This window comes from Antechinus flavipes, chromosome 3 (genome assembly GCF_016432865.1).
Source record: "Antechinus flavipes isolate AdamAnt ecotype Samford, QLD, Australia chromosome 3, AdamAnt_v2, whole genome shotgun sequence".
Classification (NCBI taxonomy): Eukaryota; Metazoa; Chordata; class Mammalia; order Dasyuromorphia; family Dasyuridae; genus Antechinus; species Antechinus flavipes.
The window spans coordinates 453,519,895-453,545,354 of NC_067400.1; the positions used below are offsets into that span (position 1 = coordinate 453,519,895).

Below are 25,460 nucleotides of genomic sequence, written 5' to 3' on the forward strand. Positions count from 1 at the left end.
TAAAAAAGAAACTACAAGTTTGACCAGTGGCAGTGGATGAGTATCCTTTTCTTCCCCTTCTCTTTTACTTGCTTCCAGACATATATACCCTTATCTTTCCTGCTATAAAATTCTGCTTTTCCGTGGTACTTACACATTCCCCTTCTATATAAAGTTGTAGAAGTTGATGCTCTAGGCTGTCTTATTTTTTTCTTTTTAATAGATGAGCCTGACTCTGAGTGTAAATGAAATCTGCAGATAACTATCTCTGTGTTGATTCAGAGATTGGCAGCTATACCTAATCAATAGATCCCTCAGATCATTTTTACCACAACAGTTAGGTTAAACTCCTTTGAGTGAATTTTAAAATTGGCACCTCGTAAAAAAGTAATGCAAATACAATCGATTAAATCACTCCTGATCTAGCAATCGGTGGGTTCAGATGTACTCAGTGACTGCCTCCATTACAGAGAATATACTTTGTACACCAAAACGACAAGGCACAAGGAATGTAAAAATGATATCCGCCTCAGTACTTTAAGTTGCTAAATAAGCACACCAAGATTCATTCCTCTAATTATCAGCTTTCTTCCAAAAAAAGTACTCAACCCTACCATCTCTGTTAAAAGCACTATGTTACATTGACCAAATATGCCTGTGCTTTTTAGGGATCTAAACAAAATGTGCTGGCGACATAGGTAATATGTAGAGAATGAAAAAAATGGGAATATCCTCCCCTTTCCTGCTTTCTATGAGTTCCTGCTTCATCTTGTCATAGCTACACAAAACACTGGGGCAAGGCAGTGATTAAAAGATACAGATGAATTAAACAGGAGAGTCTCATTATAATTTCAACAAATAAAGAATACTTAACAAGGTCACCTCCTCAAAGCTGTACCTTTCCAGCTCTGTGACATTTCTAAAATAATCCAGAGAAATAAAAGCTACTGGGTACTCCATATGACTCTGAGAAGTTAAGAATCATAGTTCATATTCATACAGAATTTTGAGATTTGCAAAGTATTTTATATATATTATCTCACACCAACTCTGCAGGAGAGGAGCTATTAATATCCCCATTTTATAGATAAAGAAACTGAGGCTTAAGTAATTTACCCAGATTTGCATAACTAGTATTAGAAGCAGAACTCAAATATAGATCTCTCTACTCTAACATTCTATCTATAATACCCTAGAAAGAAGCTACCAAAAAAAAAAAAAAAAGGGAATTATTATCCTTGTGCAGTGTTTTTAGGTCCTTCTAAAACAATAATGAATGATATTATTAACTCACATTTCTTTATCTGACCATAACCTCCTACCATTTCATCTTCCCTTGTACCTCACTCCTCCCTCAGTCTATTTCTAATCCTGACCATGACTTCCCCATCCCTTGTTTCTGCTCTCTTGGGCGACTGCTTCTGTTCTGGTTTTATTTTCCTCTCTTCCTGAACTTGATCCTATAGTTCAGTTATATACTGTTCTCTATTCTCAAATCCCTTGTCCCATAGAGCTGTCAGCACTCATTCCTTACCAAACCACAACAAGCCTTTTTATTCACATGCTGTTGAACTACAGGAAGTCTTACAGCTCTGATGACCTGGGCTCTTACAAAGTCATGGTACTTAGTTTCAACCAAGTCCTCACTGCAGCAAGGCAATTTTTTTTTATTCTTTGCTAATGGACTGCCCAATTGCCTTATTGTAGCAGCATCAGGACTGTGATTTTGAACTCGAAGGAGCTAAGAAGACTCAAATCTTGCTTTGAACACTATTACCTATAGACTTTCAGCTTGACATTCCCAGATCTTAGTTTCCTCATTTGTAAAATGAAGTGGTTGAATTATATAGTGCCTTATGGCTCTAAATCTATGATGATATGTTCTATATTGAAACTCCATTCTCTTCCCTCCCTGCAAAGGACCTTGCCTTATACTTTTCTGAGTAAATTGAAACCATTTATCATGAATTCCCTCATCTCTTCTAGTCTATATCTCAAAACAGTTTGATAATATGCTCCATCTTCTCCAATGTGCCAGTCTCTGGTGAAAACATGGTCCATTTTCTCACTAAGACCACCTCTCTACTTATGTCCTCGATCTCATTAGCTTCCTCTCTCTTCTGACAGTCTATCCCCACCTCCCTATAATTTTCAATCTCCCTCTTCCAGTTCTCTCAGTACTGCCTACAAGTCTTCCCTAACCTTTAAAAACTAAACAACAATAACAAACTAACTTAACCTTACTATCCTCTGAAGCTTCTGTGCTTCAGCTCTTTCTTTTCATGATCAAATGCCTAGAAAAAACTATCTACATTAGTTTCTTCTGCTTCTTTTCTTCTCATTTCTCATTTCATTCAAGCCCCTTGAATTCTGGATTCTGTCATCACCCCTCAACTGAAACTGACCTATCCCAGGTTATCAATGATCTCTTAATTGTCAAAAATCATCTTCTTATTCCTTATCTTCCTGTAGACCTACTCTGTAACCTCTGACACTATTGGCTACCTTTTCCTCTCTAGGATTTCATGATGCTGATGTCTCCCAATTTTCTTTCTAACTGTTAGGTCACTCTTTAGAAGCTCTTTTGCTAGATCGTATCCAGGTCTTGTCTCCAACATGTGGGTATACCCTAAGAATATGTTCTGGATCTTCTCCTAAGTTCTCTCTTGACAACCTCATTAGTTCCTATGAATTTAACTATCACTTCTAGCACATGTATAACTCTATTCCGAATTCCTTTCTGAGATCCAATTTTATATTTCTAATTAACAATTGGGCATCTCAAACTGCATGTCCTGTAGGTATATTAAAATCAATACACCCAAGTGAAGTGAGAAGAACTAGGAGAACCTTGGGTACAAAAAGAGCAATAGTATACTATAAATGACTTAATTATTCTCAGGAATACATTCAAGATAATTGCAAAGGACTTATGCTAAAAAAAATGTTATCCATCTCCAGAGGAAAAATTAATGGAGTCTGAATGCATATCTAAGCATACTTTTTTAACTTTCTTCTTTTTTCTTGAGGGTTTTTTTAATTTGGGTTTTCTTTCATGATAAGTATGCTTTGCATGAATGCATATATATATGTATATATGTATACATATATATATACATCTATATCAAATTGCTTACCTTCTCAAGGAGGGATAAGTGAGGGAAAGAATTTGGAACTCAAATTTTTAGAAAAACAAATGTTTAAAAAATTACATGTAATTAAGAAAAAATAAAATGAGAGGGAAAAAAATCAATGTACCCCAAACAGAACTCACTCTCTTTCCTGTTAAATTTTGTCTTCCTAATTTTCCTCTATTCAGGACCATCATTTTTCCAGTCTCAAATTATCCTCTCCCATTATCCAATTATTGTCGGATTTTATCAATTCTATATCCACAACATATTTTCCTCCCTGTCTTTTTCCTTTCATATCATCATAACCTAAAGGTCTTTACCAGTCATTTGAGCAATTATCATACCCATTCATTTTATTCATTCATAAATTCATTCATTAAACATATAATCAGTAAGGCTGTACTTGGCACCTTGGTGGTCGCTGACTTCTAGGAATTTCCAATATAGCAGGAACAATAAGAAAAATATATAAATAAATACAGAGCAAAGTAAATGCAAAGGACACACAGGTCCTCTTTCAACACCCCAGACAGCTTTAAATGAAATAATAATACTTAATATTGTATTCATATCATTTTTAAACCAAGCTTTAGTAAGTTTGATTCAGTCACCAAACATTAAGCAACCATTATGTTCAGGATACAGTGCCAGGTGCTTCACATACAAAACAAAATGAAAAACAATACAATTGCCGCCCTAAAGACACTTACATTCTACTGGAGGATGTAAGAGGTATACAGATATGTAATCACAATACAATTTGAGAAGGAAGAGAGCAAGGGTTCTTAGCTTTTGTATGTGTGGTTTGAACTCCTCTTGGAAGTTTGGTGAAACCCATGGACTCCTTCTCAGAAAAATATTTGCTGCCTACATTAATAATTGAAAGAAATGTGCAATTTCTGTTAGAGGTTAGTGAAAATAAAGATATAACTTTTTTCCATCTAAATTCATGGGCTCCTTGAAATCTATCCCTGGATCCCAGGTTAAGCACCTTTGAGCTACAGGGATTGGAAAAAATTTTCTGGATGAGTTCCATCCAGAGCTGAATCTCGTAGGAAGCAAGAATTCTAAGAGGTAAATACAAAATATATACCAGCCTCTGCAAATCTATACAAAAGTAGGAGATAGAATGCTGAGTTTGGAGAACAGAAATGTGAACAGTTTGGCTAGACCACTGCATGCATGAAGCAGGAAAAATATGTCTAGAAAGATACATAGAACAAAGCCAAATCATGGAAGGTTTTAAATTCCAAAAAAAGAAAAATCTGTATTTTTCCTAAAGAGAATAGGTAGTCTCTGAAGCTTCTTGAGCTAGGGAATGGCATAATTAAACTTGTGTTTTTTAGGAGGATTACTTTTATCAACTATGTGAAAGATGTATTGGAAAGGGGAGACTTAATAAGTAAGAAAACCAATTAGGTTGCAATTGCAATAGTCCGCATGATGAAAGCCTGATGAGCATAATAGCTGTTTAAAGAGAAAGAAGGGGACAAGTATGACAGAGGCTACAGAAGCAGAGTTAGTAAGATTTGGAAATTAACTGCATGCCGGAGGAGGATTTGAAAGAACATTTTCCAACTCCTTATTGTATGACCATTCTACCCTTTTTGTTTTACTTGTGTCCTATGCATACACTCACACACACACACACACACACACACACACACACACACATACATACACAAATACACACTCCACCACTTTCACCACCACTCTGACCATTTTGAATGTCCCTTACCTATCTCTGTTTCTCTCTACTTTGTTCTGTCTGTCTCTCTCTTTGTCTGTCTCTCTATGTAGCTCGCTGTGTGACTTTCTATTTCTCTCTCTCCTCATAACTTTACCTCTCTGTATAGAGTTGTAACAGTTGGAAAAAACTTTTTTACTATTTTATTATTTATTTTACTGTCCATATTTGGGGCAGATTTTACAACAGCTGCCCCAGCCAAAGAAATTCCATATCTATATTTTTAGATTTCAGAAAGCAAGACTAAATGGTGATGTCGTCTGTGGCATTGGCCAAGGAATACCCTAAAGCTACATGGTCCTGGATACTGCCAAGAGAACATGGGACTAAGTCCAAAAGACTTGGATTCTAGTTCCAGCCCTAAAATCAAACTAACTGGGCCAATTACCCACCTCTGTGGATCCTATTTTGGAATTAGTGTGGTGTAGTAGCTAGACAGCCAGCTTTTGGAAGAATTTGGAAGAATTCTGTTCAAATACCATCTCTGGTACAGCTGGCCATGGGACCTTCAGTAACTCTAGAAGTTCTTAATCTGAAGTCCATGAATCCCATTCTAAGAAGTTTGTAGATAGATTTCAGGCATTTATCAACTTGGAAATTTTAGCATCTGGCTCTATATTTCAATATAATTGATTTCCTTTGTAACCCAATTTCATTTTATACTTTAAAAGTATGATTCCAAGAAGGGATACTTAAGTCTTGCCACACTGCCAAAAGGGCTCATGACATGAATAAGCCTTAAAAATTCTGCTCTAAGATAGTAAAGTATAGACCAGATGCTGATCTACATTCGTGGAAGAGGAGGAAGAAGAAGAAGAGAGTGATGGGAAGAGAAATAAGAGGGAAAAAAAGAGGAGTGAAGAGGGGAAAGAAAGAAAAGGACTAAGGGAAGAAGAAAAAGAAAGAGCAGCAGGGGGAGGAGGAGGAAGAAAGAGAAGAAGGAGATTGGAGGATAGGAAGAGGGAAGAGGAATATGGAGAGAAGGAAGAACATGTTGTGCTTTGTATATGGATACAGATATAGAAAGAAAAATTTTGAAAAGCAAAATTTACCAGCAGTCAAACAAAACAACAAATATTGGAGAAGGATAAAGAATTCATTTTAAAAGACTAACATTGCATGTTCTTCAGAGAAAACATGCATAGCTCTTTGCAAGCACTAATCATCACCTAAGAGATAAACCAGTGATAAAAAAAATGTTTATGTATTAAGAAACATTTATCTAGTAAGATGAGCAAACACAATCATTCATTTCTTTCTGTAAGAATGCCTCATGTTAGTGTGAGGTGGTCACACAACCTCTAAGATTATAGCAGGGCTAACTAAAGTTTATGCACATCCTGGGTCTGTTCTAGACACTTATTTCTGAAAGAAGCAATTTCACTATTTCCAAGTCAGAATTTCAACATGATCCATTTTCATTGCATGGAGGCAAATTAACTCAGCATCCCCTTCATATTACTCTTGAATTTTCTTTCTTAGTTGCTTATGCTTAGGATGCTCTCCTCTTCTCAGCTCACCAAGCATACTCTCTTTCATCATTTAGAATCTTTCCTTTTCAATAAAAATGAGTTTCCTAAGTAGAAGAAACTTTGATGTTAATACACTCTGCCCTCTCTTTCCCTCTCACATCTGGAATGTTCTGCCTCCTGAACTCTTCCTTATTAAGTCCCAACCCCATCCCACCCTCTTCAAGACCCAGCCAAAGCCATTCCCTAAAAGAGAACTTTTCTGATGTCAAAATTTTGTCCTCCCACTAATTATTCTGTACACAATTCTGTTTACATTTTGCACTTATTTATCTTATTGTACATGTAGTTTCTTTCCATCAATAGAATTTAAGCCTTTTCAGAACAGGAACTAATTCCTTCAAATCTTTGTCTCCTCCATGTTTGGTACATAGTAGGCATTCAATAAATTATTGTTTAATTGAAATGGATTTCTTTCACCATTCTATTCTGCCACACTACTTGAGCAGTTTATTTTTCATTCTACAGTTTACTGACCATCCATACCGCTATTTCTTTTAACAGGGACAAAGACAACCTTATATTTCACTAGGTCTCATCCTCCCCTAGAGGAAATGCTATTCAGCAGCTTCTCTGCATCTTAGCAAAAGGCTTCTTAAAACTTTTTCCACTCAGGACCCTGGGTATATGAATTAGTATATTAAACAGGTATAAAAATCAAACATTTATTGGTGATAAATCATAACTTTGCAACCCCCATATTCAGTCATGTGACCCACGAAACTGTAACTTAGAGAATTACATAGAATAGAGATTAAGTGACTTATCCAAGATCACACAGCCAGTATTTGTCAAAAGTAAGGACTAGAACAGAGCTCTTTCTGTCTTAGAGAAGAGCTCTTTGTCTACTACCTCCTTAGTTCTGAACAATTATAATTCATTTTATTCACTGATCACTATTTACTCAGGAATCTGTCCAACTGGCTCCTCTCTTTGCCGATCCTTGATCGTTTGTTTAAATTGTAAATTTCTAGTGTAGGGAGAAAGTTTGAGTTTACTATATACAGCATATATCTCTGTGGAAGCTCTAATAACTAGCACTTCAGAGTGGAAGCAGAAGTCCACTTTCTTTATGGTACCCGTGAAAGCCTTTAGTTTACAGAATCAAAATCGATCACTTCTCCCCTTAGGCCAAATTCTGGGCCTTCAGATTTCTGGAGTGTCCCCCAGTCCTAAAGTGGAGGAAAAACATTTCTCAACTGCCTCTACTTCCCCCAAAGGAACTCACTCTTCTAGATTACAACAAACATAGTTCAAGATCTAGTCCGAAGGAGTCTATTTGTTCAGCGATTTGGATGAGGAGACCCCGTGCAAGATCACATAACCTACCCAATTTTCCAGACCTTAGAATTAGTGCTTTCCCGACAGACTTTGCTGCACCTGAGAAAATGCAATGCAAAATACAGGAAATTTTATTGGGAGAAAATTGGTGCACAGCCGCTGCTGGGCAAAGCAAGAAATCATCAAATTTGGAAGCTGCTAATGGGGAAGCTTCAGGAAGGTAGGGGTAGCTCAGCCTCGGGTAACTGAGAAGGGAGAGTAGAGCGGGGAGCACGGGAGAGTTCAGCATTCTGGGGGAGAGGAGATGGGATGCAGGCCCGCCGCGAGCCTAGGTCACCCACCTTTTTAAGTAGTTGCTGACTCTGTAGAGACGTCCGTCCAAGCGCACGAATCCGTCGCAGAAAACGTTGAAGCCCCCACGTGGAGCCTCCTGAGGCCTAGGCCCCAGGACCAGGAGCTGGTCTCCCAGCAGCTGGAAGAAGCTCGGCTGCATGTGCAGAAGTTGCTGCAGGGGCAGCAGGGCCAGCTCACAGTCACAGGTCCACAAGCTCCGCAGCTCCCCAGAAGAGATGGAGGTCAGGCTGGGCCGGGCCGGCTGGGGGTCCTCTTCTACCCCGCTCCAGTCGGCCGGCTGCACACACCCTGCCACGGCCATTGCTTGCTTTTCACCCCGAGCCCCTGGGCGTACCTAAAAGCCCTGAAGCAGACCCAAAGCCCCAGCGGGATGAGAAGTCCAGCAGTTCACCCTTTTGCTCTCTAATTCTTACCCTCTCTCTCCTCCCTTTTCTCCCTGCCCCTGATTTGAAATGGGTGAGTTCTCAATTCCTGGAGTTTTGGCTTTAGTGTATTAATCTGTCTTCTCTGTCCCTTGGCTATCTGCTTAGCCACTCCTGGACTGCCTCCCTGGCCGCTGCTGGGATGCTGCCTGCCTCCTCCCCCTCAGACCGGCCCTCACCTCGCAAAACAACTGCCCAGTTAGGAGGGGAAAAAGGAGACCGAGGCTTAACGATGTCCTTTTATCCCTGTTAAGCTCGGCCCCCTTGCCCCCGCCCAGTCCACAGGCCGGACCCTAAATGTTGTGATTTAAGTTATCATGGTCTTATGACTTGGCACAAGCTGCCTTCGCACTACGTGCTCTCAGCCAAGGGTTATTCATCTAGCCCTGTCCGCAGCTTAGCATCCCTAGACTTTGGGGCCCCACCCCTGGCTTCAGGAGCCGAAGCCTCCCCCGGGTCCCATGCAGCAGAGCTCAGGCATCTGGACATCCGCGGGCGGGAGCAGGCAGACTCTTTCCAGCTGGCCAGAGCCCAAGAAACCACCCCCCTCCCCATAAGGATGATTGGTGCAATGCTTGCCACTACGTGTTCTCTTTCCCGCTTCCCTCTGCAACCTTAGCCAAAGTTCGCTTACTTCATTCAGTCCCAACCGGATTTCTGCCTTTTCTCCTTGCTGAGAGCCAAGACTGTTCAATTCTGGCCCAAAAATTTGTTTTCCATTCGCTCCTCCTTTTCTCCTGGGTCCTGGCTTCATGTTCACACCCCGACCCAGATTCAGCTCTTCATCTGGGGAAGTTTCTTTCAGTGAAACAAGTAACTGGCTTTCACACATACACATCACAAGTCATCCTTTCATTCATTCAACAAAGATTGAGGATGTCAGGCTTTGTACAACCTCTGAGGATATAAAGAAAGACAAATAGGAAACAGAGTCTGCCCTCAAGAAACTTAGATTCTCTTGAAAAAAAACAACATATATGCCTAAAACTGAAGATTATTATACAAAGTACTTGAAATGGCATGGAGTGAGGGGAGGGAGATTGTGATATAAAGATCAGGCTAAGCCACTTGTAGAAAGTGGCGTTTGAATCGAACTTGAAGGAAAACCGGTCTCGAAAGAATTGTAGAAGGGGGAAAAGTCATGCATTCTAGGCATAGCAAGGAGATAAGAAAGGAATGCTCTGAGTCACCAACCTCAAACAAACCAGTTTGTCTGAAATGTCAATGGCAAAAGCCTTTACTATTCCTAAGCCCCTCACTAACAATTTTGCTGCTACGGAAGTTGTTCAATAAATGTTTATTAAATGCCTAGGCACTGGGGAAGATGGATAAAAAGTTATTTGAAAAGTATTTACAATGTACCAGGCACTGTGCTAATTAGTCACTGACATGAAAGGATCCCTGTCCTCAAGGAACTTATATCCTATCAAGGGATAAAACTTGAACATATTTAAGTATATTCAAAGCAATATAGAACTCCATGTCTGATCTCAATTAGTATATAATCTAATAGTGGTGATTAAGACCTGTACTCATATCAAAATACAAAATTGAATAAGTTCAGTACAAACAAGTACTATAAAATCCTCTGAGAACAGATGAGGAAAGGAATCATTGCGAAAGACTTTTTGGAGAGAGACTTTGCTTTACTGGAAATCATTTTTTCTAATACAGAAGGAAAATTCTAAATTTGCTTCTTAAAATTTTCAGAGAATCATAGATTTAGAACTAGAAGGAATCCTATTAAGTCCCATCCTTTTTATGGATAAGAAAACTGAAGCTCAGAGAGCTTCAATTTGCCCAAAGTAACATAGTTAAGTAGTGGCAGAAGTGGGATTCCAACTCAATTCTGACTTCAAATGCAGTGTTCTTTCTGCAGCTCCATGTTCATTATTTTATTTTTTTAAATAACTTTTTATTGACAAAACCCATGTCAGGGTAATTTTTTACAACATTATCCCTTGCATCACTTCTGTTCCGATTTTTCCCCTCCTTCCCTCTACCCCCTCCCCCAGATGGCAAGCAGCCCTATACATGTTAAATAGGTTACAGCATACTAGATACAATATATATGTGCAGAACCGAACAGTTCTCTTGTTGCACAGGGAGAATTGAATTCAGAAGGTATAAATAACCCGGGAAGAAAAACAAAAATGCAAGCAGTTTATATTCATTTCCCAGTGTTCTTTCTTTGGATGTAGCTGCTTCTGTCCATAGATCTCTTTATCAAAGAAATCCACTTCCATCAGAATACATCCTCATACAGTATCATTGTTGAGGTATATAATGATCTCCTGGTTCTGCTCATTTCACTTAGCATCAGTTCATGTAAGTCTCTCCAAGCCTCTCTGTATTCATCTTGCTGGTCATTTCTTACAGAATGTTTATTATTTTAGAAGATGGCAATTAAAAAATGTAATTCTAAGAGAATATGTCCCTCTCCTCAGAATTACATCATCATTCATACCGATTAAGCCTAGCTGCAATTTCCTTGCAGTAAGTAATAACTACCTTTAGATAGGCATTAATATTAATAGGTATTGGGACTAAGGACTAGGATTACATTGATATAGGGAACTTCCTGATGAGAAAGCTACTCCTACTACTATTGGATCAGCACTTTTTCTTCAATTTAAAATCTCAGAGAGTTGTCTAGATCATTGAAAGTTTAAGTGGCTTGCCCCAAGTCACAAGTCAATATATATCCAAGGCAGAGATTTAATCCTTTAAACATATTCATTGCATTAATTCTGTAAGAATAGAAAGACAGAGTGAAATAAAGTAAGCCATATAGCTGCCTACAGGGTATTTGATTTATGATTTAACATAATTGAACTACTCCCCAAATTTGGGTCTGGCCCTTCATTCAGTTCTGTACCCACCTAACTCCATTATCATTTAGCCCACACTTCTCCATCTTGCCCACAAAGACATAGTAAGACTTTTTCAAATGCTTTGGTGTGATCCAGACATACTTTGTGATGTCTAACTCACTTTGCAATTTAGAAACCCTGTCAAAAAAAGGAAATGAGGTTATTCTGGCATGACTCCAGTGATGGTTCATTAGGATTCCCAAAACTTAATTTTTCCCACTTAATAGTATTTTATTTTTTTCCAGTTACATGTTAAGGTAGTTTTCAACATTTGTTTTTGTAAGGGATTCTCAGTTCCAATTTTTTTTTTTTGCGCTCTCTTCTTTCTCTCCCTCCTCCCCAAGATAGCAAGCAATCTGATATGGTTTGTGTGTGTATAATCATTTCAGACGTGTTTCCATATTAGTCATGTTGTTAAAGAAAAGTCAGCAGAAAAAAAAAAGTGAAAATAGTGTGCTTTGATTTGCATTTAGTCTCCATAGTTGTTTCTCTGGATGTGGATACCATTTTCCATCACAAGTCTATTAAAACTCTCTTGGGTCACTGTATTGCAGAGAAGAAGTTTATCATAATTGATCATTATACAATCTTGCTGTTACTGTGTACTGGTTTTGTTCATTTCACTCTGCATCAGTTCATGTAAGTTTTTCCAGGTTTTTCTGAAATTCATTGCCTTATCATTTATACCACAACTTATTTAGTCATTTCCCATTTGATGGGCATCCTCTTAATTTCCAAATCTTTGCCAACACAAAAAGAGCTGCCACAAACAATTTTAGACATGGGGTACTTTTCCTTTTTTTAATGGTCTCTTTGAGATGCAGACCCATTGGAGGCTCTGTTTGATCAAAGGGTATGCACAGCTTTATGGCCCTTTGGGCATAATTCCAAATTGCTCTCCAGAATAGCTGGATCAGTTTACAACTCCACCAACAATATATTAATGTCCCAATTTTCCCACATCCCTACCTATATTTATCCTTTTCTTTTCTGGTCATCTTAGCCAATCTGATAAATGTGAGGTATATCTCAGAGGTTTGTTTATTTTTTTATTGCATTTCTCTAATCAACAATGATTTAGCACATTTTTTCATATGACTATATATAATATTAATTTCTTTTTCTGAAAATTTTTCATATCCTTTGATCAGTTGGAAGCTGACTTGTATATACTCTTAAAATTTGACTCAGTTCTCTATTTTAGAAATGAGACCTTTATCAGAAATACTAATTGTAAATATTATTTCCCAGTTTTCTTCTTCTCTTTTGGTTCCATTAGTTTTGTGCAAACACTTTTTAATTTAATGTAATCAGAATTATTCATTTTGTATTTCATAATATTCTCTATTTCTTGTTTAGTCATAGATTCCTCCCTTCTCCAAAGATCTGACAAATAAACTATTCCTTGCCCTCCTAATTTGCTTATAGTATCACCATTTATGTCTAAATCATGAATCAACCTTATGTTGGTCTAGAGTATGAGATCTGATCAATGCCTACTTTCTGCCATGCTGTTTTCCAATTTTCCCAACAGTTTTTTGTCAAATGGGGAGTTCTTATCCCAGCAACAGGTGTCTTGGGTTTATCAAACAGTAGACTACAGAACTCATTGACTACTGAACCTCTTCCAATGATCTACTGTAGAGGTTGGAACTCTGGAGAAGTAAACTTGAAACAAAATGTTAACTCAGTGGAATTAATGAGATAATGATTCTCTAGTTCATATAATACTTAGTATGGTAATATAATGGTTCTCTAAGTTCACACATAATCAGTATGCTGTTAATGGTGTAATTATAATATGGTATATAAGGACTAAGAAGTACTGGGAAGATAGATATTCTATCTTTGACCAGTCTCCTGGTGGCTCTCTTGCCTCTTGAACTAAGATTAAGACTGAGCCAGAATAAAAAATCTAGATTCTATTCTTGACCATTCTTATGGTATCTATTCTGCTGAGACCAAGGCCTATCTGAAGGATCGCCAGAAAGCTAACTCAAACATTACAATCTGCCATTCTATTTTTTAGCCAGTATCAAATGGTTTTGATGAGTGATACTTTATAATACAGTTTTAGATCTGGTATGTTTAGGCCACTTTCCTTTGCATTTTTCTCCTTTATCCCCTTGATATTCTTGACTTTTTGTTCTTCCAGATGAATTTTATTACTCTTTAGGTCTATAAAATATTTTTGGATATTTGATTGGTATAACACTGAATAAGGAGATTAATTTATGTAGAATTGTCATTCCATGCGCAATTGATACTTTTTTCAATTGTTCAGATTTTATATGTGTGAAAAGTGTTTTGTAATTGTGTTTATATAGTTCCTGGGCTTGTCTTTTCAGGTAGACTTCCAAATATTTTATATTGTCTACAGTCAATTTAGAGGGATTTCTCTTTCCCTGCTGCTATAGATTCCCAAAACTTTAATAATGCATTCTAGAATATGACAAGGAGTCAACATTGAACTCCCCAATATCCAGTGTGAAGAATATCCTTTCATTCCTTTTTTGAAAATTTGACCTATCTGAAAACCTGACATCTGAAAAAACAGTGTTTTGATCTTGGTATGGACAGATTTTTAGAACGAGGGAGTGGTTCAAGAAGAGTATTCTCTCTGACTGAAAACCAGAGCTGTGTTTTTGTCAATTTATTCACTCATTCTCAGGAAAATGGCACAGCAGATCTAGTATAATTGATCTTATCATCATGACCCCTCCCCAAGTTACAAGTGTGCCAACTCCCTAGCAGTGAACACTGCTTTGAAACATATACAATGCCTGGAAGCACACACTCCATACTTCTTCTGATGTCTATTCAGGAAAGGGTAAAAACTACTAAAATCAGCAGTCTGTGCTGTCACACCTCCAACTTCATATGGACTCTGCCTCTATTGTCTTCCAAGTCAACAAGCATTTATTAAACATTTATTATATGTTAGGCACGGTACTAAGTATCAGGAATACAAATCAAAACCAAAATGAAAGATAATCCCAGCTCTTGAGGATCTTCCATTCTAATGGAGAAAGTCAATACATAAAGGGACTTTGAAAGGAGAACAGAGAAAAAAATCTGAATGACTTAATGGAAAATCAGTATAGAGCCTTTAGAGGGATGAAAGAATAACCAGAAATATCCTGGTCATTTCCCTAGAATGGAGGTTCCAGGGAGAACTGATCAATCAGAGGAAAAGACCACAGGGATAGAATAATCTTCCAGGGTTTTCTTCTATATATAATCTTTCCATTTGGCTCTCTCCCTCCAAATTGACATATAGTCAATTTTATCAGACTTACCCACTTGGTTCCTTTGGTTGGCTTCCCTTAAGCAACCTAACCCACTGAAACTATATCAAAAGATCCCCCAACCCAGTGCTGAACAAGAGTCTCTATAAAGCTACAAACACACACACACACACACACACACACACACACACTTTCCTGTATCTCTGATCTATAGCACCTCTTTCTTCTCATCACACTGATAGTCCTGTTTTCAGTCAAGTGACTCCTACCATACTCTCCATGATTTTTCACAGGAAAACAGAGTAGCTCAGCAATCCCATCTGCTATATCCACCACCGATTTTAGCTTTATTCAGAGGAAGAACATATGGGCTTCATAATTTAATCTCAACCAATGTACTTTCCCTTCTTGGGATCATAGATTGAGAGCCAGCAGAGGATTCTTTTTTTTTTCCCACATCATACTTTTCATTTTAATCTGAATTATTAATATTTTCTCTCTCTTATCCTTTTTATTTTATATGTGTATATTATTTTCCCTAAATTGCATGTTAAAAAATTTTAAATTGTGTTTTTTTTAAGTTTTGAATTTGAAAATTTTTGAAATTTCAAAAAGTTTTGAAAATTGTTATGAGCTAGAACTCTGTACTTGAAACAAGGATTCTTACACGGTGTTGTCAGTGAAATTGATAAGACTATGGTTATCTAGTTTAGCATGGTGATTAATAGTTCTCTAGTTCAGTATGATTGATTTAATCTTACAACAAATAATGATTCCCCAGTGATATAATGATTGGTTTATACTCAGTATACTGTAAATGATCTAATTATAATAGAACATATAAACTGGGACAAACTCAGTCAGGGTCGAACTCAGAGACAGATTCATTCCATTGTCCACCTTTGTGGTGACTGGAGGCTGGAGCACAAGCTCTCAGAGCCAAGGAGAGAGATTCACTCCATTTCACACCACCATGGTGGCTGGCCTGTCCTCTTGCATTTCCTCCACTGAGACTAAGCTAGCCCAGGCCCCAGGCAAGGAGCCAATAAAGAATTTGGACCCTAACACCTGGCTATTCTTGTGGTTATTACTTGGCTGAAAGGAAGACTAGTCCAGAGATCTACAGAAAACCAACAAGAACAGAAAATAAAGTTTCAAATTCTATCCCTTACTTCTCTTCCCCCTTCCCTGAGATGGTAAACAATCAGATATAAGTTACATGTGCAATACATGTGCAATCATGTAAACCATTTCCATATTAGTCATTTTGTACTAGAAAACACAAATTAAATAAAAAGAATGAAAGAAAGAAAGTGAAAAATAACATTAGTCCTTTGGGATTGTCTTGGATCATTGTATTGTTGTGAATAGATAAGCTATTCACAGTTATTCATTGAACAATATTGCTGTTATTGTGTACTGTATTCTCCTGGTTCTGCTCACTTCACTTTGCATTAGTTCATGTAAGTTTTTCTGTTTTTTTTTTCTGAAATCTGCCTGATCATCATTTCTTTTAGCACAACAATATTCTATTACAATCATATACGACAATTTCTTTAGTCATTCCCCAATTGATGGGCATGCCTTTGATTAGAATTCTTAACCACCACAAAAAGAATTGCTATAAATATTTGAGTACAAACAAGTTCTTTCTCCTTTTTTAGATGTCTTTGTGATATAGACCTAGCAATGGTATTGCTATATCAAAGGTTATACACAGTTTTATAACCCTTCTAACACAGTTCCAAATTGGATCCATTTACACCTGTATCAACAATGCATTAATGTGCCAATTTTCCCACATTCCCTTAAACATTTATCATTTTCATTTGTATTTTTGATACATTTATCATTTTCATTATCATTTTGCCAATTTGATAGGTGTGAGGTAGTATCTCAATGTTGTTCTAATTTTCATTTCTCTAATCAATAATGCCTTAGAGCACTTTTTCATATGACTATAGGTAGCTTTGATTTCTTTGTCTGAAAATTGCCTATTCATATCCTTTGGTCATATTCAACTGGGCTCTGTTCTCTATATACTTGAGAAATGAATCCCACTTTTCTGATTTCCTTAAAATTTTGGTTGCATTGGTTTTGTTGAGAAAAAACTTAAAATTAAATTACATATTTTGATTATGTAAATTAAAATATAAAATAATATAATATAATACATACGCCTATATTATATATAAATATAATAAATATAAATAAATTATAAAATAGATTATATATTTGATTAAATAAAATTAAAATTTTTATTTAATCAAAATCATCTGTTTTACATTTTATCATACTCTCTCTGTTTTCTTTGGTCCTAAATTCTTCCCTTATCCATAAATCTGACAGATAAACTATTCCATGCTCTCCTAATTTGCTTAAGATATCACCTTTTATGTGTAAATCATGTACCCATTTTGACCTTATCTTGGTATACAGTGTAAGATGTTAGTCTATTCCTGGTTTCTGGCACACTGTTTTCCAGTTTTACTTGTTGTTTTTGTCAAATGATGAGTTTTTGTTCCAAAAGCTTAGATCTTTGTGTTTATCTTATACTAGATTACTAAGAACATTTATTGTAATGTAATTTGTACCTTATCTATTCTACTCTGTTTCTTAGCCAGTTTAATAATTATTGCTTTATGAGATATGAGATTGGGTACAACTAGATCATTTTCCTTCATATTATACATTTAAATAAAATAAGAGTTGAATAGTTTCTATCATGCATCATCCTAATCCTATTTATCCCCAAATCATCATATTATTCATTTCTCCTTTCTCTTGCCCCCCAGCAGAGATCTAAGAAATATCATTTTTATTGTCCTTAGCATTCGTTCTAGTTCATTTGGGGCTTATATCATAATGGGGATGCGATGCTATGGAGTACAGAGGCATCGAAGGACATAATAGGTACATTGTAGAGTGGATGGGAGATTTCATTAAGACGTTCTCCAAAGAAAGATCAGAATCACAGTTCTATATTAGAAGAGGACCTTGAAAGCCTTCTAGTCCAAGCCATTCTTTAATAAAAAAAAACTATATCAAAATTAAAAAGCATAAAAATATTCTGACAAGTAGTCATCCAATTTTTGCTTGAAAACCCCCAAAGAGAACATCTAGGTGGTACAGTGGATAGAGCAATTGGTCCTGGAGTCAGGAGGACATAAGTTCAAATCCAGTCTCAAATAATTACTAGTGTATGACCCTGGATAAGTCACTCAATTCTGATTATCTCCCAAAAAAAGGAGGGAAAAGAAAGACTCATAAAGAAGAAAAACCCCTCTCTCCTGTAGCAGCCCATTATACTGTCACAGCACTCTACTGGTTAGAAAGCTTTTTCCTGACATTTACACTAAAGTTGTTCCTTTGTCATTTCTATCCATTATATCTAGTTCTGTCCTCTGGGACAAACAGAACAAATCAAATCTCTATTTCACACAGTGGTCCTACCACTGTGCCTGGTGTATGATAAACATATAATAAACACTCATTAATTGATTTTATTGTTTATTGACAGCCCTTCAAATGCTTGAAGATAGCTGTCTTTCCAATGTCACCTCCACCCTTTTCTCAAAGCTTAAACATCCCCAGTTTTATCAACTCATGCTTATATGGCATGGATTTAAGGCCCTTCGCTATGCTGATTGCCTTTCTTTGGATGCTTTGCAACTTAACAATGTTTTTCTAAAACTGTTGTTCTAGAAATGAACCCCATACTCCAGACGGGATCTAACCAGAACAGAGTATCAAGATAATATACCTCCTTTTTAAAAGGTATTTTTGAAATTACTTCAGCTTTTGTTTCTTCTTTTCAGTATGAGTCAATGAGTCAACACAGTTTGTTTTGTGACAAAATAACCCAAGTAACTTTCCTGAAAAATGAATTGGGGCTTCAAAAGAGAAATGAAGAAATAAAGAGCTCCATTTCCCTCCTGTTCTCCCATCTCTTTGAGACATAAAGTGAAAGAAATGGGGAAAAAATGTAAAAATGTAAGATGAAAAATGTAAAAGATCTCCCTTGGAGGGGAGAGATCCTAATAAAACTGGAGTGAGGAAAAGGGAAGGTTTAAGATTGAAATTTAAGAAATCTTTTTGTTTCTAGTATTATATACACATGATATAGATACACTCTGAGAAAAAGAGAGAGAGGAAGGAGAAGAGAGGATAATATAGACATATATTTACAAGATATCTTTTGTCATTAGTCATCTTTTCCAGATGTGTAATTTTCAACATTTAGTCTACATGGATACATAGTTGCTGCAAAGCAGTACTCTATATTGATCTTACATAGCTCTTATTCAGGTTGCTCCTCTAGTCTTGTGGTCACTGTTGGTCATTTATGATCATTTTAGGGAAGATTAAACACAGAAATATAGATATGACTTTCTAGCTTTTAGCTAGAATTTTTTGCTGAGGTCCTAAACCTTCCTCGTTGAAGGAAGAGTGGACTCTGAAATGCTCTTTCAGTTTATAGCTCAAGACTTTCCATTCTACATGTCTTTTAGAAAGCTGAAAGCCTTGTCACACCAGCCACTTGACTAAGGGGGAAGAAAACTTTCTAAGAGGAACCTCTTCCCAGATCTCTTCCATGAGGAGTGTTTTATCTATTTCTTTTAGAGACATGGATTTAAAAAAGGGTTTTCTGCCTGGAAGAAGATTCTTTGCTTCAGGTGCTAAGCTCTTTGGAATATGGAGCAGTTACTCCTGGCTAACTAGACTAACTTGGCTAACTCCGTTTGGGCTTAATTTTATTATTTGAGCAGTATTTTCCAGTCACTGAGGTTTTCATTAGAAAGGGCATTGACATTTCTCTTGCTCACTTAAGACTAGAAAGTCTATGAAAACCTCTCTGTTTAATTTCCAGTGGCTATAGTCAGTCATCATCCTCATAGAGGCTAATCCTTCAGTCAATTGCTAAGTTCCCCGGGATTCAAGTTCCTCAGTTTTTCCATCACAAAACTTTTTTCTCTCTTAGGAAAATGAGTGGAAAGAGGAAAGAAATGAGACTAAAATTCAGAAGACAAAAGAGCTTAATCTTCCCTCTCCTTAGCCACATTTTTGCCTTTGTTATAGAGATATGGCAGGCAAAACTTTTTCAGGTTTTTGTATACATTAAGAAAAAAAGTCAAAGGAAAACTGTAATGCCCCAGCTAGCTTTCTGGAGGATTTCTGGACGGGCATTGGTCTTTAGGTGGAGAAGTGATGAAGGCAGGACAGCCACCATAAGGCTCGTCAAAGATGGAGTCGGATTGTGGAATCTGGAGTCTTGAGTCTTCTCTGTGTCTGTGACTCCCTTAAATACCTCAGTACAATTACATCACTACAGCACACTGAGCATGTGCCAACTTTAGGAGAGCCATTACATCACCATATCACAGTAAGTATATATTTAGAGAACCATTATCTCACACTGAGTAGGTGCTTAACTATAAGCATCTTGTTGCCCTTGATTCAAGTACCTTTTCAAAGTTCTGGCCCTCTACAGAAAACTTCTCAGAAGACCTGTGTATCCTTAAAAATATAATTTATTAGTCAGTCAATAAAATTTAATAAGCATTTACTATGTGCCAGACACTATACTAAGCACTGGGAATTCAAAAAGGGGCAAAAGATAGCTTTTACACTCAAAGTAATGGGGGAGACAAAAAAGGAATAAATATGTGTAAATAAGCCATATAAAGCTACATAAAAGAAAAGTAGAAATAATTGAGAGGGAAGGCACTAGAATCAAGAGAAGTTAGGAAAGCCTCCCTGTAGAAGATGGAACTTTCATTGGGACTTAAAGGAAGCCAGGAAAGTCAGTAAACAGAGATGAGACAGGATAATATTCCAGTATCAGAGAAAATACTCAGAATTGAGAAATGGAATATCTTATTCATAATAGTAAGGAGGCCAGTGTCACTGTCTTGAAAAATACATAGCAGGGACTAAAGGATAAGATTAGGAAGGGGTGGGGGTAGGGAAAGGGGAGTGATGCTAGGTTATGAAGAGCTTTGAATATCAACTAGATGATCGTGAATATGATAGGAAGCCACTGGTTTGTTGAACAGAGGAGTGACCTGGAGAGATTTGTATGTTAGGAATATAAATATGATTGCTGGATGAAGAATGGGTTAGAGTGGAAAGAGATTTGAGGCAGACAGACTCACAAGCAAGCTATTTCAGTAATCTAAGTTTGAGGTGATGAAGATCTATACCAGGGTGATAAAAGTATTAGAGAAGAGTAAGGGAGATACCCAAGAAGTGTTGCAAAGATGAAATAAATTGACAATAAATACTGTGAATAAGTTCACTTACCTTGGCAGTGTACTTTCCAAGGATGTACACATTGATAATGAGGTTGACACATGCATTGTCAGAACTGGAATAGTGTTTGGAAGACTCCAAAAAAATCTTCTTGGATTTTTAGACTTCTAAAAGAAATAGATAAAACACTCCTCATGGAAGAGATCTGGGAAGGGGTTCTTCTTAGAAAGTTTTCTTCCCCCTTAGTCAAGTGGCTGGTGTGACAAGGCTTTCAGCCTTCTAAAAGACATGTAGAATGGAAAGTCTTGACTATAAACTGAAAAATAAATTTTGACAATAAATTGAATATGTGGGGAGGTAGTGAGAGATAGTAAGGAGTCAAGGATTTTACTTAGGTTGCGAACCTTGGCAACTGAGAGAATGACATTGCCTTCCGTGATAACAAGGAAGTTAGGAAAAAGAGAAGAGTTTAGGAGAAATGATAATAAGTTCAGTTTTAGATATGCTGAGTTTAAGATATCTACTTGGATAGCCAGTTGTCTGCAAGGCAACTGAAAATTCCATGTTGGAGATCAATGGAGAAGTTGGGACAGGATAGGTATATTTGAGAATCATCAGCATAGAGATGTTAATTAAATCCATTAGAGCTAATAAGATTGCCAAGTGAAACAGTAAAGAAGAGAACCCTTTAAGATACTTACAGTTAAAGGGCATGCATGACTTGGATGAGGCTTCAGTAAAAGACATTGAGAGGAAGATAGGTAGGAGGAAAACCAGAAAATAGTATCCTACAAATGTAGAGAGAAGAGAGTATCAAGGTGGAAAGAGTTGACAACAGTGTCAAAGGCTGAAGAGAAATTAAGGAGAATGAAGATTGAGAAAATGCCAGATATGGACCAATGGTAAGGATAGACAGACTGAGTAAGAGCTCTTGATGATGGGGAAGACATGACTAAGGTTTATGCTTGGCAGGGAATAACTGGTGATATGATAAGGGGGACAGGGATTAAAAAATAGAAGGCAATGTTGGTTGGTTGGTTGTTGTCCTTCATACTCAAAGAGGACCAAAATGATATCATTATGTTATAGTGTATCTGACTGTGGCTGATCAGACCAGTACAAGCCTGAAATGCTCAACCATGCTTCAGACACAAATAGTCCATGTGAACATTTGGGATGGATTCTTTAAATTTGTGCATCTTGAGTTTTTTTTTTTTTGAGCTACTTCAACTCTGCTTTGCTCATAGAGAATAATACCTTTGATGAATGCACACAAAGTTGGGGACTTCTGTGCCAGTGTCTTTCATGAAAGGTAATCAGTTCCAAAGTTCTTCAGAGAGAACTTGAGAATGTCCTTATGTTACTTCTTCTGATCACCACATGATCTCTTGCTTTGTATGAATTCTCCATAAAATAGTCTTTTTGGCAAGCATATATTTGGCATTCAAACAATGTGGCCAGAGTTGTGCTCTCTGTAGTAGAATTTGAATGTTTGGCAGTTTCATGCAAGAAAGGCCTCAGTGTCCAGTACCTTGTCTTGCCAGGAGAGCTTCAGAATCTTCTTAAGACAATTCAAATGGAAACAATTCAATATGCTTGTAGACTATCTAGGTTTCATATGCATATATCAATGAGATCAGCATAATGTCACTGTAGATTTCTCCCACACTTTTTTTTGGAGCCTTCCAAACACTACTCCAGTTCTGACAATGCATGTGTCAACCTCATTATCAATGTGTACATCCTTGGAAAGTACACTGCCAAGGTAAGTGAACTTATTCACAGTATTTAAAACTTTCCATTTGCTGTAACTGATGGTTCTACATATGGCTGGTATGGTGCTGGCTGGTGGAGTGTCTGTGTTTTCTTAGTGTTAATTGTTAGACCAAAATTAGCACAAACAACAGAGAAGTGATCCATACTTTGTTGTATCTCAGCTTCAGAGTCTGTATTGAGTGCACAATTATCTGCAAACAAAAATTCACATACCAACTCTCCCTCCACTTTAGTTTTGGCTTATAGCCTTTTCAAGTTAAATAATTTACTATCAGTGTGGTAGTTGATCTTGATGTTGTGTTCATTCTCATTGAATCTGACAATGTTGCTAAAAACACCATGCTAAAAAGCAAGCACACAGCCTTATTTTGCTCCACTGATAACTAGGAAAGTGTGAGAGTATCATCTGTTATCCAGAACTCGAGCAAATGTGCCATCATGAAATTGATATTTAATATGATGGACTTCTCTGGGCAACCAAATTTTGACATGATTTTCCATGACAGTATCAAAGACCTTGGTCAGATCAATGAATATGGTGATAAAGGAAACTGGAATTCAAAAAAAAAAGAGGACAATGTAAAGTTAAATTCATTCACCAAGGAGTCAAGATGGAGAAAAAAAATGAGAATGGCTAGTACAGGCAATATAGTCTAAGAGAAGACTGTGAGATGGCGATGGATCATAGTGTGGATAAAGAACTGAGGTTAGTATGGGAAGGCAGAAGGAGAGGTAGAAAGTATGTTCAGATAAAAAGATTTTAAAATTCTTGTCATGGAGGTGGTACATTTGTGGATAATGGCAAGAGTAAGGGTATGACTTTTTTGGATGACTGAGTTGGAGTGGAGGAATAGGTAATGAGAATGAGTAGATTGAAGAAGTGAGTGCTTAGGGTACTTGAGAGCAAGAGTCAATAAATATGGTGAAATCCCATAAGGCAAAAATAAGGGTGAAAAGAAAAATTATAAGCCAGGTACCAAACTCATTTAGGAGGGAAGTCTGGGAATTTGTAGACAATACTAATGAAATTTTGAATAGGTGGTAGACATAAGTTCTCTTTAAACCTCAAAGGAGGAGAGGTTACTGAGTAATGGAGGCAGGAGAGTAACAATGAAAAGTAGGGAGTATCCTAACTTTCCTGTCTCAACTAATAAACTAAAGAGAATGAGTAAAAGTGCATCTAGTACCAGAAAAGACAGTCAGATAGGCTATAGCATCAGAGAGGAGCAGGATTTCAGTGATTGCTAGAAGGTGGAAGAAATAAGAGAGGAAAAGATTTAAGATGTAGAGTAGTTTATTGACTATGGTATAAACTGATATAGATATTCCAGAGGTCTCAGTAGAGGGATATATGGTTGGGGTGGGAAGGAACAGGAATAAAGGGAATGGGAAGAGTGTTTGAATGGTGATCTATAGGAGTTGAGAATCAATAAGATGTGTAGGTTATGACAAGGTGTGAAACTGTTTATGTTTGAGCATATAGTACTACTTCTCTTCCCACAGGAGGCTCGAGATGAGGCAGGAGACAAGCATGGCAAGAGTTGGAAGATAATCTGGTCAGACTGGAAGTCCACTTTCACTAAAACTTCCATGCAAAGACTGCAGATTAAACAGAAGATGACACAGCAAGAGATGAAAGTCCTGTTCTCCACCAACTTTCTTCTCCTCCTTTCCCCCAAAAACAGGAAAAGAAGAAGATAGAAGGCTTGACATCCAAGGGAAAATTATTCCTCACACCAGAGGATCTCCACAAGGGGTGGGAGACAAGGCTGGCAGCAGAAGGCAGAAGATACTCTGTGTTGATATAAATGGAAATTATGTAAAACCAAAGATAGAAGGTGCAGAATCAGAGGAAGATCTGTCTTAATATTAAACAGCAAAGTAACCAATTAAACCAGCCTCAAAATTAAATACGTTTAAGTAAAAGAACTTCAGCCTATAAATTTTAATAACCCCTTTTTAACCAATCATTCTAAATACTCATCAACTCTTTACAAATATAATCATATTTAATCCTCAAGACAACCCTAGGATGTAGGCAATTGTCCCCATTTTATAATAGAATTGAGGAAATAAAGCAGGGGCAGTTCTTAGTAAATGTCTGAAGCCCAATATCTGCGGTCCTCTACACTTTTTAACTCTAGGTCCAGCACTAGCTAAGAGTAGCTCAGCAGGAATCTCCTAACAGGTATATGCCAACATGAAACTATATACACAAGTGGTAGTGAGCTCTTGCTTTTATCCTTTTTCTTCAAAGCCACTGATACAGATTACATTCTAAAGAACTGAGAGAGTGTACACTTCCCAAACCAATACTTTAAGTACAGATTATAAAGATCCAGAGTGATTTGAATAATCCCACTAAATTACCTTAAGAGATTCTTTGGAATTTTAGTGAAATAATTAGAAAAAAATCTAGGTACTTTGATATTTGTTCAATAAGACAACTTGGCTTAAGATAGAGTGCTGGACTTAGTGTCAGGAAAACCTCGACTCAAATCCTACTTCTAATTCATAGTGGCTTCATGTTCATGGGCAATCTACTTAACTTTATCAATCCTCATCTTCTTCATTTGTAAAATGAGGGAAATATCAATAGTACCTACCTCATAGGGTTATGAGATGAAAACAAGATAATATACTTAAAATCAATTATTCAACTAATATTTAATTAACAATTTTCCATGTGCCAATATGTTAAGCACTGGTGTTACAAGGCACATGATCCCTGGCTTTCAGGAGCTCCCATTTCAGTGGGGGAGACAACATGCCAATAATTATGTATATATGAGATATATACAGTGTAAATGGGAGGTAATCTCAGAGGGAAGAAACTAGAAGTGGGAGGAGGGAAGCATCAAGAAA

The 25,460-nt window shown here is 37.0% G+C and overlaps 1 protein-coding gene across 1 annotated transcript in view; it reads right to left on the minus strand.

The window, feature by feature from the left end:
* The window catches only part of MEDAG (mesenteric estrogen dependent adipogenesis), a 32,113-nt gene extending 23,410 nt beyond the window's left edge, over positions 1–8,703 (minus strand). The window contains exon 1 of the mRNA XM_051986507.1: positions 8,012–8,703. Within this exon, the coding sequence (XP_051842467.1) occupies positions 8,012–8,325 (314 nt within the window). The 5' untranslated portion in view covers positions 8,326–8,703. The remainder of the gene's footprint in view (positions 1–8,011) is intronic.
* Positions 8,704–25,460: the final 16,757 nt, after the last annotated feature.